The sequence below is a fragment of the Pan troglodytes genome, chromosome 7, assembly GCF_028858775.2.
Source record: "Pan troglodytes isolate AG18354 chromosome 7, NHGRI_mPanTro3-v2.0_pri, whole genome shotgun sequence".
NCBI lineage: Eukaryota > Metazoa > Chordata > Mammalia > Primates > Hominidae > Pan > Pan troglodytes.
The window spans coordinates 122,767,682-122,783,893 of NC_072405.2; the positions used below are offsets into that span (position 1 = coordinate 122,767,682).

The following is a 16,212-nucleotide window of genomic DNA, read 5'->3' on the forward strand; positions in this document are numbered from 1 at the left end:
AAGAAAATTCTACAGTGAGAACGCTTTTATGAGATGAACTGTACATAATCTGCATTTAAAAATACACATAAAACTAACCACTAACAATGGGCCATACCAAATTATTCTCCTGTATAAAATATCTATAATTTAAATCATGATACTAACATGGAATGTTCATATTTACCTTTGTATTCTAGATGAAATCCAGTGTAACTAACAGATCCATCACTCCGAAAAGCCAAATGCATTGTATTTGAGCTGCTTTCTATTCTCTCTGGTAACTTGCTGTCTTGAAAACTTCCAATCAGTGGGCTATTACTGTCTGGTCCATCATAGATATAGAGGAAGTCATAGTTTGGTTCTATGCTAAAACTAAAAAAAAAAAGGAAAGAACAAAAGAAAGAGAAGTAGGATAATTATTATTAGGCTGTTAACCATAATAGTTATATAATCAAACATTAATTCAGTGCTTAAAAATAATAAAAGACGCTGTCAAAATAAGCTAATATAAAAAATCACCTGGCAACAACATATTTAATATAAATATCAAATAAGCAGGGGAAAAAGAAAAAAACTTGATATTTTTACATATTTTTTAAGTTGACGTTGTATGCAGAGGAAATATAAGTGATTGTAAGACAGAGAGTTTAGTTGATGAAAAGATACAGGATTTGGAGTCAGAGAATGCAAGTTCAAGCCTTTGTTTCTGCCCTTATTAGTGACATATTCTTATGCAAGTTACTTTATGTGGAGGATAATATGTATTTTTAAAACTTTTTCATCCATATATTTTGCATCATGAAAACACAAACTACTTTTTTCTTCATCAATAGTACTCCTAAAAATTTAACTCTACAATCAGATATGGACAAAAGCTGAAATCAAAAGTTGAAATATATTATTTACATTTAAATAACTCAAACGAAGCTTTGCACATTGTATTAGGCATTCTTTTTCCTGAAAGTAAATATATTTTCTTCTTTTAAAACCTAATGTAGGAGATATCAGACCAATACATTATCAGAATTAGGTAATGTGAAAAAGGATATTTTAGCATGTAAATGATTCAAATCATTTGTGTTAATATTGCAAGATTTGCATAATAAACTTGCCTTAACAGCGTTCAAAAGTATAACAATTGTCCCACAATGATCATGGAACTCATATATTTAGAAGACAGGAGACATGCAATCGATTTCTGTATTTCCTAACTCAACTGTGGTAGAGAAATATGGGGTAAAGGATAGATTCATTTAGGTCAGCAAGAAAAGTCAACCAGTTTATAATATAAAATGAAACCAGTAAAACTTGCCATTGTTAAACATTCATCAGTAGAAAACCTATTTTGGCAAGTTTTATCATATTTGCCTGCATCTAAACAAGAGATTTGTTACGTGAAAGGCATTATTTCCGAACCCAAAGAATTTATAGAAGTTAACGTTCCACAATCTCATCCTTTACATATGCATGTACAAGAAAGAAGAGTCCAGCTGCTCAGTTTACTTGTGCATAAGCAGTGGTAAAGAAAGAATGGGATAGTGCAGAGGTTCCCAGACTTTTCTTATATATGGGCCCCTCTAACATGAGAAAATTGGGAGACCATCACACTATTATATTTTGTTTTAATTTATTCAGTAGCTTCAACATTTAGTTCAATTAACTTATCCTGAAATTTTTCAGTGGATCTGAGGCCTGTATTTGGTAACTGTTGGTATAATAATATAGCAGAAGTCAGAAGATTAAACTTTATTTCATTACTTATTACCCTTGTTCTGAGATAAAACACAACTTCTGAATTTCATCTCATCCAACATTAAACTTTGATGGTAATTACAACTTCCTTTTCTATCTCTGTTGGGAGAATCACTAGAAACAAGAGCTTTGTAAATGACACAGTAGCATTTATTATGCACGGAAGGCTGAAAGCTTATTTAACAATGGAACACAGTACATTTCTTTTTAATTTATAGTTTGGGACTAAATCAATACTTCAAGTATTGTAACTTCTTTGAAAATTAAATTAAAACAAAAATATTCCTTCTAAGGAAATTTGAGTCTTAGTTATTATGTTTTTTTTCTGAAAAACTGAAAAAACAGTGCATGCTAATATTACCTTATGTTTTCCAAGGTACTTTAATAAATATTAACTCATCTTGCCAATAGTCCTGTTGTATAAGGAAGAGATTATGCTTTTCATTTTACCAATGTGTACGTTAAGGCTCTTTAAAGTCAGTGGTCTACCTAAGGTCACATAATAAATGATAGAGCTAGAAATCAAATTTAGGTCATGCACTTCATGTAATATGTCCTTCTACCCTCAAGTTATCAACTAGAATAATTTTATATGTAAACTAAGCCCTGTATCATCCATTTTGATATTTCTAATGTCCGTATTGATGTTTCCTCAATGGGGAAAATGGGGATAGTAATAGTACTTAGCTTGGGAATTTGTCTTACAACAGGATCCTGGCATAAAACTAAAATTATCATTGTTGTTGCTTTGGTATTACTAATTAGCAATGTACCACTACAAATCACAAAAATAAAATTGTATTTATTTACAATTATGCTAAATTTTTATGAGTTCAAATTATCTTTACTTAGGAAAACCAAACTGGCCTCAGTATGTTAGAAAATATTGTATATTTAAGCTTAACATTTCACATAAAAACTAAGGAGCTTTAACATACTGGTGGCAGAAAAAGGAATTGTGTTACTAGAGTCAACATAACTGATTATATCAACCTTAGATAATAAAGATTGGGGACTTTTCTACTTGGAAAATCCCTGAGTTGCTATTACCTAACACTTCCAGTGAAATCTTCAGGGAAAGAGGCTGGGTTTTGTGATGCCAGCTGTTAGCTTCATGCGGGAAAATGGAGGCTCACTCAAATAAATAACTTGCCCAACGTAACACAAATGACAGTGGCAAAGCTAGAACAAGTATTAGCACTGGGATAAGTAAAAAATAACAAAAAATGCTATATACAGAAATAGGAATTAGTCTAGCGCAAATGCTAAAGCAAAATGGCCAAACAATATATTTTTTTAATGTGGAAATATATAAGAACTCACCTGATGAACGCCAAGGAGATAACATAGTCTGCATTGACGGTGATAGTCCAGTCACAGTCTCTGCTATGCGGATATGGATGAGGGAAGTTTGGTGAAAGAATAAAGCCTGAAGATCCTGTTAAATTGCCTCCACAGGGTGCTTTAATTTAAACAAACAAATAAAATCTCTTTAAACATTAATACAATTTATTAGCTATCAATATTTTTGAAATCACATCTCTAAAAGAGCTTATGAGGCTTTGTACAGACCTGAATTTTATAGTGCTTGATGCTTGGATACAGCATTATGTTTCAAGAAAGACCATTAAAATATTGAATACATGCATACATACATGGATACATAAAATTTAGCTGCTTTATTGGCTTCAAGAGACCAAAAAGAATGCATATATACTTTTCTGTCTTTCTATTATTATTTTGTTTCATGTCAAAAGAAAAGCATTAAAAAAGTGATAAAGATGATTTTCCTCTGGTTACCAGAAAAAATCAGATCAAAGAAAAACAAAACCTCTAATAAGAAATAGAAAAATAAGACATGAGACATATAGCTTATTTTCATGTCTCCCCTGGCACCTTTATTTAGTACAGTTATTACAGTTTCAAACAAAGGTTTCCATAACACTTAAATGGAGGGCTTCAAAAAATTGTCAGTGAAACTCAGAGAATAGATTCTTTAGGGGATTACTGTTGAAGTTTGCTAAACAGAGTTTGTGTTCAAGAAATTATACATTACACAGAAATTGACATCTTCAAAAAAATAGAGAAATGAAGAAAGATATGGAGGTCTTCGTGGTGGGATGGGAGAGTGGGAAATACAAATAAATACACACACCCAAGTGAGGCATTAAGATTAGGATTCTCACATTCTCACAATGTCTCCTACACATAATCAGTACATCAGCATTCTTCTCTCACCTTGGTTTTGAAATTGTAGTTTTCTGAGATAAATATGAGCATTCAGTTATAAGGGAAATTAAATTTTTTTGACCTATAAAACTGGTTTTGTAAGGAAGAGAATTTTGATTCTGGCAACATTTCAGCATTTCTGTTCTTTGCATGAGTTGAGATATGTAATATCATCACTACGGTTTGGTAATTTTTCCATTGTCTTTTGTCTGGTACTGCCTTCCTCCATGCACCTCTGCTACTCTTGTCTCAGTACCTGAGTCACTCTCAGAAAATTGTCTCAGCTCTTACTGTATTGAGAATATCTAGTTGCTCAGACTTAATATATTCACCACTACTTTCCTGTCGCTTATATGTTTTGGTGGTACATTATAAAATGATTAGACATAAACTGCTTCAATGTTCTGTAGTCCTCCATCTCCAAGCTTAAATGCCTCCTGAATATTTCTCTTTACAATCCCTGGATAGAGTCCCTCCTAATCAAGATATCACCATCAACCTGGTCACATAATCCCTCTCCCTTATCCAAAACACTTGTTCAATTATTTGTCTCCCTTACTTTTCCTGGCTTTCTCCACTTTGTCCACAAACATGCTTAGGTTTCTTTCATCTTAAAAATAAAACAAACTTCCCTATGACCTATTTACTTTCACTTTTTTTAACAGAAAATTGTTTACTATAAGGAAACACCCTGCCCCATATAACTTAGATAAGACTCACTTGTCATGACCTAGATAAGCTGTCTTTGTCACCCTCTTGTTTATGGCAAGACCAGACACAGACCCTACCAGTTCCGATTCTTTGCTTCTAGCTGAACTGCTTGGCTCACTGATTAGTCTGAATAAAATTCTTGTGAAACAAACTTTGATTACGTTTCCCTCCTTATTCTGGGCTCCTGAACTTTGTCCCACTCTCAGCTTTAAGACAGCACAGGATATTTCCTGAGAATAGGTTGGATTCAGAGCACAGCATTCTCTCGTCTACTATTCAATCAGGCTGCCCTTCCTCTGACTTCATACCTGGTTCTCTCTAGCTTTGTTTAGCCTTCTCTAAAAAAAGAAAAAATCCTTTTTATCTAACTCCTGAGATAGGTGCAGATCTTACAGCCTTAGTATTCCCTGTGGCAATAGTCCCTTCCCTGCTCCTTGCAATAATCCTGTTTGAATCAAAGTCTCTCTTACTAAATTCTGATTTTTTTTAATTTGGCATAACTAAGCTTTTTGAAAGGGACATCTACTCTCATTGTCTCTTTCTGCACCCCTGTGCTGTATGTACCTATGGGACAGATTAAGATGACTAACAAGACCAACAAAGCAGAAAACTAAAGGAGGAAAATGTTTCTTATGTTGTTTCTCAAAGAAAAGTGCCAAAGTATTCATCATGAGAAAAATTATCGTAAGGTTTAAAGTTATTTTTATTTTAAATTACATTTAGAGAGACACAATAACCTTTCTATTACTTAGAGAGTCTAGATTAGATGTCTTTTTTTTTTTTTTTTCGATACAGGGTCTCACTCTGTGGCCCAGGCTGCTGGAGTGCAGTGGCACGACCACAGCTCACTGCAGCCTTGACCTCCCAGGCTCAGGTGATCCTCCCACCTCAGCCTCCCCAGTAACTGGGACTACAGAGGTGCGCTGCCACATGCAGCTAATCTTTTTATTTTTGGAGAGACAGAATTTTGCCATGTTGCCCAGGCTGGTCTTGAACTCCTGAGCTCAAGTGATGGGCCCACCTCAAGCCTCCCAAAGTGCTGGGATTACAGACGTGAGCCACCACGCCCGGGGTGGCATTTTCGTAAAATAAGATAATAAAGAAGTCTGCCATAGTACTGGATTTCCGCGTAGCATGTAATGCTATTTGATTGCATTTACCCACAGTAGAACTTCTTGGAGACACTCCTCTCAAATTCTGCCTCTGCTTTTATGAACTAAGTTATGTAATATTTGAAGTTCTTTGTTGTCATTTCAACAATGTTCACAGCATCTTTATCAGAAGTGGATTCCATCTCAACAAATCACTTTCTTTTCCCATCCATAAGAAGCAACTCCTCATTCGTTCAAGTTTTATCATGAGATTGTAGCAATCCTGTCCCATATTCAGGCTCCACTTATGATTCTAGTTCTCCTGCTATTTCTACCACATCTGCAGTTTCTTCTTCCACTGAAGTCTTAAACACCCCCTCATCACAGTCATCCATGAGGGTTAGAATCAACTTCTGCCAAACTCCTGATAATATTGATATTTTTACTGCCTCTCATGAATCACAAATGTTGTTAATGGCATCTAAAATGGTAAATTCTTTCCAGAAGGTTTTCAATTTACTTTGCTCAGATGCATCAGATAAATCACTGTCTTTGGCAGCTATAGTATTGTAAAATATATTTCTTAAATAATGCCACTTTAAAATTCAAAATTACTCCTTGATCCATGGGCTGCAAAATGGATGTTGTGTTATTGGCATAAAAACATTAATCTCTTTGCATATCTCCATTAGAGCTTTTGGGTGAACAAAAGCTCATTTGTATATTTTCAACGAGCAGTTGAACAAGCAATGGGTACATTTTCAACGAGCAATGATATTTTGAAAATCATCTTTTTTTCTGAACAGTAGGTCTCAACAATGGGCTTAAAATATTCAGTAAACCATAGTGTAAACAGATGTGCTGTTATCCAAGCTTAATTGTTCCATTTATAGATCACAAGTATAATTCTTAACAGGCCTAAGATTTTCAGAATGGTAAATGAGCACTGGTTTTATTTTAAAGTCACCAGCTGCATTAGCCCCTATAAGAGAGTCAGCCTGTCCTTTGAAGCTTTGAAGCCAGACATTGATTTCTCCTCTCTAGCAATGAAAGTTCTAGATGACACTATTCCAATAGAATGCTGTTTCATCTACATTGAAAACTGTTTTTAATGTAGCCACTTTCATCAGTGATCTTAGCTAGATCTTCTGGGTAACTGGCTGCAGCTTCTCCTTCAGTACCTACATATTCACGTTCCACTTTAATGTTACAGAGATAGCTTCTTTCCTTAAACCTTACAAATCAACCTATGCAAGCTTCAAAGTTTTCTTCTGCAGCTTTTTCACCCATCTATGTCTTTATAAAATTAAAGAGTTAGGGCCTTCCTTTGGATTAGGTTTTGGCTTATGGGAATGTTGTGGCTGGTTTGATCTTCTATTCAGACCACTGATTTGCTTCATATCTGCAACAAAGCTGTTTTGTTTTCTTATCATTCCTGTGTTCACTAGAGTAGAATTTTCAATTTCTGTCAAGAATTTTACTTTTGCATTCAGAACATGGGTAACTATTTGGTGCAAGAGGCCTAGCTATCAGCCTATTTGGGCTTTCAACTGGCCTTCCTCACTAAGCTTCATCATTTCAAGCGTTTAATTTAGAGTGACAGATGTGCAACTCTTCCTTTCACTTGAATGCTCAGATGCCATTGTTCTAATTTTAATACTGTGTATCAGAGAATAGGTAGGCCCAAGGAAAGAGAGAGACATGGAGGAACAGTCAGTTAGGGGAGCGCTCAAAACACATATTTATTGGTTAAGTTCACTGTCCTACATGGGCATTTGTTTGTGGCACCCCAAAACAATTACAATAGTAACATAAAAGATTACTGATCACAGATCACAATAACAATAAAATAGCAATGAAAAAGTTTGAAATATTGTGAGAATTACCAAAATATAATACAGGGACATGAAGTGAGCAGATGCCATTGGAAAAAAAGTCTATTAGGACTTGCTTGACACAGGGTTGACAAAAACCTTCAATTTGTAAAAAAACGTAATATCTGTGGCATGCAATAAAGTGAACTGTAATAAAATGAGGTATGCTTATATGTATGTATATATGCAAAAAAGACCAGAATGATAGCAAAATGTTCTTTGTGATTTTTTTCCACTTGGATTATGTGTAATTTTGGAGAGGGTAGGGGAGTAATTTTGTTTCAATTGTCCTTATTTTTTAGAAGGAACATTGGTCTTTTTTATTGTTAGAAACGGTATAGAGATGCATACATACATGTAGATGTTATACATGTATATTCCTTATCACGAAATATTTAAGAAAATTTATTACATATAGTAAAGTATCTATTATTTAGATATAAGATCCTCTAAAATGATTTTTATTCTATTACTTAAATTATTGTTTTTCCTCTAGAGACAAGGTCTTACTATGTTGCCCAGTCTCATCTCAAACTCCTGGGCTCAAGCAATCCTCCCATCTTAGCCTCTTGAGTAGCTGGGAACACAGGTGTGCATCTATTTAAATTATTTATCAAAGATTTCTCAATATATTTCAATGCTGTGGTTGATTTTGAAAACCTATGAAAGCCAACGAGAAAAGCAGAGACATTATCTGACGTTTGTAAATCCCAAACTCTTAGTGAGTAAAGAAAATTATCTTTAAATATACTCAACTTTAAATAGCATTTAGAAATGCATCTCTATTTTTGCCCATCTAACCATAAAGCATTCAAAATATAAGTCAGGGATTCATGAATTAAGTTTTCAGTAATTTGCTCTGAATGCAGTGTTTTCTGAGGCAGTTATATGGGCATCAACTGTTGATAACTATTTTACAATCTTCTTAATTTGTTTCTCAAATTCAATTTTATTTGTGTCTTCTTTCTTTCTCAAAAGCCCACCCACATTAATGTCTTTCCTATTTACCTTCATATTGAATGCTTCTACTTTCCCGGGGGCAATGTCAAAGTAATTTTCACGCTGTCAATTTTGTTGGAATGAATTTTATTAACTCTCTGAAAGATGACGTCCTTCTGTTTGGTACTTGCTATAAGACTGACTGTTTCTATATGCAAGCAAGCAAAACGCTTTATGCTCCGGGGTCTGAGACATAGAATTATGGAGTTTCTAAGAAGTTCAGGGTTTAATCTTTGGCATGGTATTTCCAATCATGAAGTTCTTTCTTATCAGTTTTAGAGGTCAAGCATTCTGCAGCCTTAGCAATTTTTCAGACTTTTTTTTTAAGGTTATTTTCTTCCCCAGAGAAGCTCTAATTTATATCTTCTCCTCAAGCTATCTTTTCCTACCAAAAATAATACACAGTATCATTATCTATACAAAAACCTCACACAACCTGCTTAACTTAAGTAAGACTTAGTACTCAGCTTTTTTTTTTCTAGAATAGGACTTGCTAGCTAAAGCATATTCTTGTCTAAAAATGGAAATTTATAATAGCAGATCTCAGAACTTTTTCATCTTTTGCATCTTGGATTTTAGTGTTATCTAGAATTTTTGTATAAGCCATTTAATATTTTAGGATTTTATGTAAAAACAATTGTCATCAGTTAGCCCTTCTGGTAATTCTAATAAGCAACATCTTTTAGCCAAATCTAAGAATCACAATAAAGCAAGAAGTTCTACAGTAAGATTTTGGTGTTTTATAATTTATTCTTTAGATAAGTATTCTCTTCATGAGATATGTGGTCAAATTCCAATTAATTAGCATAAGAAGTTTTAATTTAGTTGAAAATTTTTTGGTTAATTGAGTAGTAAACAAAACTTGAAAATTTTGAAACAGATATGAAACATTATTTCAATCTCTTTCTTTGCAAACATTTCTTAACAGTTGTTTCCCCGGATTGTATGAGTGCACTTACAGTAAATGTAAATTAATTGATGTTTGTTGATTTAGAATCTTGCAGTGGTACATGAAGAACAATATGGGTGTGAATAGAAATAGTGTAATGGGAGATATAGCTAAATCTGAACTGTTCAAGTGATGCCATTATTTCATGCTTTATAAAAGGGTCTCTAATAAATTTACTTCTTTGTCATTTGTCTTATTTTTTACAGCAGAGATCTAGAACTGTCCGTCTACTGCCTGGCTGGTTTGGGCCTTTTTATGTTGTTTGGAGCATTTAGTGTTTTCTTAAATCCAACTTTATAAAATAGAGAAAATGTGTTGTAAAACTTTTTTTTTTATTATTTCACTGAAAAGTAAGTTCATAGGAACAGAGAACTTTTCTGTCTTGTTTTATTGCTAATTTCCCACTGTTTAGAACAGTGCCTGAGACACAGTTAATGACTAATGAATTTGATTTTGTAATTTTGTGTGGGAGTTACAAGATGGGGTAAAATAAATCTGAATAATTGATTGAGTTTGTTCACTTCTAACTGAAGAACTAACACTCTTTTCCTATTTCCATGGGACTTTCAAAATAAGTCACTGTGAAGTTCATGGGTTAGGTGTAAGTGAACAAAAATAAGATTCTCCCTCTAAAACATGATACATTTGCATGTACCAAATGCTACAAGAAACACAATGATGAACAAGATATGGAATCTTCTCCCAAGTTGCTTACAGTGTGGTAAGAGAGAGTATGCAAATAAATAAAATTTTCAGTAGAGAAAACATAGTTTGTTCAAAATGTGTCATAAATTCAAGATGACACAAATACTAAAGCACCTGAACAGAACAAAAAAGTTTAAGATTAAACTAGTTTAATGATATAGCATATTTTCTAACTATTTTTATTCAAAAAGTGGGACATTCCTCTAAGTCTTTCTCAGACCAAATCATAATTTGTATTTTAATTTTCTAGAGTCTAACTTGGAGATTCAATAACAGAGCACGGAGACAAAAGACAGCTGGAAGTATGATCCAGGCACTACAGCTTCTTAGATCTTCCAAACAAAAACCAATATTCCTTTGGATTACATGAATTAAATGGAAAGACAAAGCTTGGAAATTCTGACATAGATTCTGACAATATTTTCTTTCTTAAATGAAATAACCATTTTAGAGACAAGATCAATATGACCCATTTTAATATGGAGTCTGAATCCACTCTTTAAGCAATGGATAACTATGGCTACATAGTAAATAAAGGGTGATATAATTTTCCAAGAGCTTTGATTCATAACTGTTTTAGAATCTTAGAAGCATTGAAAAAATTAATGAAATCATCAGCCTTTACCCCATGGAAAAATAATAATCATTTTACAATTTTGTACATTCTGGGGAGGTTAATAATCCTCTGAAATCTTAGACTCTCATATAGAATCTATTCTAGAATATGGTTCTTAAGAACAATGCCAGTTTTTAACCATTGTTTTATGTTTATATAAAATTTTAATTGTTCTTTAATTCATACCTATACAGACTGGTGGGCTGGGCTGCCAGAAGTACCGATTTTCTACCTGAATGCAGGTTATTCTTTCCTCTCCTTGAAGTTCATATCCTGGGTCACATTGAAAAACAACAGTGTCCCCAGGTTCTCTTCCATCCCCATTTCGAGTCCCATTCATGGGGACCCCTGGGTCACGACACGCAGTGGCAACAGAACCTATCAAAAGACAGAGACAAAATTTTAGTTTTGATAACTACCAAAATCAATTTCACATATCCCTGTGTTTTAGAAAATTAATTTTTAAAATTTTTGGGTCAATTTTTAAATGCTATACAATAAACACTTTCTCTATATTTTAAATAATTTATGTGCTAACTTATTTGGAAAAGTGGCATAGTATTTTAGTTACCGAATACTAGATTTACTCAACATTATTAAATGTATTGTGAAAGACACTGAAGAGTATGAAAAGAAAGCTTCATACTGGGAAAATATATTTGTTAGGAACATATCCACAGAGGACTTGTAGCTAGAATATATAAAGGAACTCTCGAAACTCAAAAAAAAAGGAAGAAAATTAGCAATCAATCCAGTTACAAAATGAGCAAAGACATTTTAATGAAAACGATATCAGAAAACACATGAAAAGATGTTGAACATCACTAACTAATAGAGAAATGCAAATTAAAACCACAATGAGATACTACTACATACATTTCAAATTGGCTCAATTTTTTAAAAAATATATGATAACAATAAATGCTGGTAATTATGGAGAAAACGGGATCATTCATGCATTGCTGGTGGGAATGTAAAGTGGTAAAACCACTCTGGAAAGGATTATGGCACTTTCTTACAAAATTAACCATTCACTTACTATATACCACAGCAATTGCACCCTTGAACATTTATCCAAAAGAAAATGAAACTTATATTCACATGAAAGCCTGCACACAGATATTCATAACAACTTTATCCATAATTGCTAATAACTAGGAACAACCCAAATGTCATTCAACAGGTAAATGCTTAAACGATGGTAAATCCATGCAATGGAATATTACTCAGTAATAAAAAAGAATGATTCATATATATGACTTGGATGAATTTCAAGGAAATTGTGCTAAGTGAAAACAATACAATATCAAAATATTATATACTGTTTAATTCTTTTACATAACATTCTTGAAGTGGCAACATTTTAAAATTAGAGGCCAGGCATAGTGGCTCACACCTGTAATCCCAGCACTTTGGGACATCAAGGCAAGAGGATTTCTAAATCCCAGGAGTTTGAGACCAGCCTGGGCAACTGAGACTCTGTCTCTAGAAAAAATTAAAAAAAAAAAATTAGCCCAGCATGGTGGTGCGTGCCTGCAGTCCCAGCTACTTGAGAGGCTGAGTTGAGAGGACAGCTTGAGCCTAGGAGGTCAAGGCTACAGTGAGCCATGACTGTCCGTCTGCACTAAATTTATAAGTGAATTTGTTTTGTAATATCCATCAGTGTTTCTCAGCAGAGCACTAAATGGAGCATCATGCATCAAAGAATCTGAGGAATTATAGTCTTCCACTATGGATAGAGATCTTTTATAAAAAATGTTGTGTGTGTGTATGTGTGTGAGAGAGAGAGAGAGAGAAACTTACTCATTAAATTTTTCTTGATTTGCTCTGGAATGGTTTCTACCCAAACTAAAATTGATATATTGTATTAGTCTGTTAACACACTGCTATAAATAACTACCTGGGAATGGGTAATTTATGAAGAAAAGAGGTTTAATTGACTCACAGTTCTGTAGGCTTAGTAGGAAGCATGGCTAGGAGGCCTGAGGAAACTTACAGTCATGGCAGAAGGCAAAGGGGAGGCAACTACATCTTACCATGGCAGAGCAGGAGAGAGAGAGTGAAGGGGAAAGTGCCACACACTTTCAAATAACCAGATCTCATGAGAACACACTTTCTATCAAGAGAAGAGCAAGGGAGAAGTCCGCTCCTGTGATTCAATCACCTCCGACCAAGCCCCTCCACTGACATGTGGGGATTACAATTACAGATGAGATTTGGGTGGTGACACAGATTACAATTAGAGATGAGATTTGGGTGGTGACACAGAGCCAAACCATATCACCTACGGATTGGTTTTATAAGTGGAGAGTGATGTTCGACTAATAAAACACATCTTTGTTTTATTAGATTTTAAGTCTGCCGTTCATGCCTCCTTTTCCCTAACATAAATATGCAAAGTAAGCAGAAATTCCAACAAAGATAAAAGGTCTTAACAACCTTGTTGTCTCACCCGTAATAATATCATAAAAGGAATATACTTGAAAGTGAATAATAGGCTTATATGTTATAACATCAAAATATAATTCGAGTTTGACCTGTAAAATCCCATGAAACTGTCAATAAAAGATTACTTCCCTTTCTTGTTTTCTTTGCCTCAAAAGTGCTGGCCAATTTCATTTTGGTTAGTCTAGGAATTATCCAGTGACTAGTCTGTTACACAGATGTAGACTGTACTCCTTAAATTAGCTTAACACTCATTAGAAATAATAATAGTCACACAGAAAAAGTATACAAATAGAAGCATATGTCAATAGCTAATAATGCTAATGTGTAGTACGTGTTGAGCACTTTCTACATTTAAAACACCATGCTATGAGCTGCCTCTCGATTCACAGGAAGTCTGAGTGCTATTATTATCCATATTTTTCCATTGAGAAAATTGAGGCTTAAAAAGGCTAAGGTGCTTTCCCAACATCATACAATTACTTAGGGACAGTTAAAGAACAAATGCAGGTATAAGACCATATCCAAGGGACATTTTTGAAATAAAAGTCATAAAGCCTTTGTAATAAAATGTGCTTAAGTGTTGAATAGAGCATAAAACTCAACGATATGATTATTTAAATGGAAGTCTCTGAAACATGCTATTAATCTTTAAGTGTCATTTTAAAATCAGACGAGCAGTTATCCACCTATTATTTTCACTAAAGTAGTCCAAAAACCTACATATTTATAACATCTTAAATGTATTAATTTCTTTAAAAATATTTGCACGGATATCAACATTAAAGCCTTATTAAATAGGGTTCTATTGTTATATATCAAATTGAATAAAGACCAGCTAAGAAAGAGAAACTTTAAAAAGGCAGTTAATTCAGAATAGAGACCAATAAAATAATGATAATAGCAATAATTACTCTCTGTATTTAGAGCATATAGCATGCAAAGCACTTGACTAGCAGCTCAGTTTACACTCTTAAGCTAAAACACAGAATCCTTACAAAGTGGTATTTTCATCCCCATTTTTAAATGGGTAAAATGAGATCTTAAGATCTCAGAGATCTTAAATGCATGTTCTTAGCAGAGCTGGAATTTGAACTCAACCAGCAGGGCTCTTAACCATTATAGTGTGTTGTCTCAGCACAAACCTATCCCATTACCAGAAATAACATAAAGCCATATCCTACTAGTGGAACTCTGACAGCTGTCTATTGATGAAAGAATTGACCAAAAAAAATTCGACCAATTTGAAATGGAAAGGCGAGAAATATTGAACAATTTGTATCCCTTTATTACACATAAAAATATGTTGCTGCCTACATTTTTACTATAATGGAAAGCAGAAAAGAAAGAGGCAAGGTTATATTTGTGGTTATTAAAAATAATAGAAATAAAATTTATTCATATACATATCCAAGTTTAGCCATATATATATGCCAAATGTATGTCAAATAACATTTTAAAGTAACTACAATATGAAGAATATTTCCACTCCAACTGCTTTTTCACTGTTTCTCCTTCTCATCCCTTATTTTGTTTTATTTCCTTCTTTATAATTTTTTGAGAGGGTAAAGCAATAGATAGAAGCACTCTCTTCTTAACACCATCAAATCGATCACCTCACTGGTATTTACATCCATATTTTGTTTCCTTGTCTTTTAAAATGGAGAAGTTGGCCTTGTTCTGTAAAAAGCCAACCCTAGTTCTTGTGTTGCTAGTATTAAACACTGTTAAGGACTTACTCCTAAATGTTCTTCATCTCCTCTGCATCACTAGCACATTGGATCATTCTCAGTCGCATGTACAGTACTATACTGGATCATTCTCAACAGCATGTAATTGTGGCTTCTATCTTCCATTTTAAATAAACAAACAAAACTTTATAATATCCCCATCCTCTTTCAGCTGCTTTCCCATTTCTCTGCTTTCTTTAATAGAAAATCTATTAAATATATCTCCTGAGAGAAGTTTCTATACAATTGTCTCCAGTTTTATTGTCAGTCTTTCCTCTATTCCACTGTTTTTAAATCCAGGCTTCCAAATCCAGTGGTAACTTTTATGGTTTCTTTCGAAAACCTTTCAGCAACATTTATTAGAGCTGACTATTCCTTCCTTCTTCAAGCGCTGTTTTTTATTTTGTTGTTTTGTTTTTTGGCCTCCAATTCATCAGCCTAGTCTGGTTTTCTTTCTGGCTTATTTGCTGCTCTCTTTTGGTATCTTTTGCTTTTGTTACTTGATAACCTAATGACTGAGGGCTGGAGTACCTTAGGAATTAGTCCTTAATGCTCTTGTCCCTTCTTTCCACAATTTCTCACTAAATAACTTCATAAGTTTAAGTATTATTTTTAGCTTGATGCCCCTGAAATTTGTATATCCAGCCTCAACTTTTTTCTGAGCTCTTAACCATTCTCTTCAAGTGCCTATTTAACTTCTGTACTTAGATATCTGGTAGGTTCCTTAACTTACTATGTCAAAAATATTGCAAAATTATAAAACCTTTTAATCTTCTGATTTAGAAAGTAAAAATGTAAAAAATAAGTATAAAATTTCACCTATATAAATTTTTCCTAGACAATTGATGTCATTGTAAATGTACTTCTAATTTATTATAATAACCATATAAAAATATGTTTTAGAAATTGTTCAAAATAGAAGGTAAAAATCATTGACATAAGAAATAGAGTGAACATTAGCAAAAATATAAAATCTTCTAATTTTTATACTACTTTTTATGCCAGTGATTTTACTTTGTATGTTACCATTTATTTCTAATAAAATGAGTTTTTCTATCTGGTTGTTATAATAAATTAGAAATACATTTGCTATGACAAATTTTTACTTTCAAAATAGAACTGTTTCTAT

General features: G+C 33.4%; 1 protein-coding gene across 8 annotated transcripts in view; it reads right to left on the reverse strand.

Moving 5' to 3' along the window:
- The window catches only part of CSMD3 (CUB and Sushi multiple domains 3), a 1,209,558-nt gene that overhangs the window by 280,812 nt on the left and 912,534 nt on the right, over positions 1 to 16,212 (reverse strand). For all 8 annotated transcript variants that reach the window (XM_054656949.2, XM_016959787.4, XM_016959790.4 and 5 more), the window contains 3 exons: positions 11,095 to 11,286; positions 3,058 to 3,196; positions 167 to 354 (listed from right to left, as the gene is read on the reverse strand). In XM_054656949.2, coding sequence (XP_054512924.1) covers positions 167 to 354; positions 3,058 to 3,196; positions 11,095 to 11,286 — 519 coding nt within the window. The remainder of the gene's footprint in view (positions 1 to 166; positions 355 to 3,057; positions 3,197 to 11,094; positions 11,287 to 16,212) is intronic.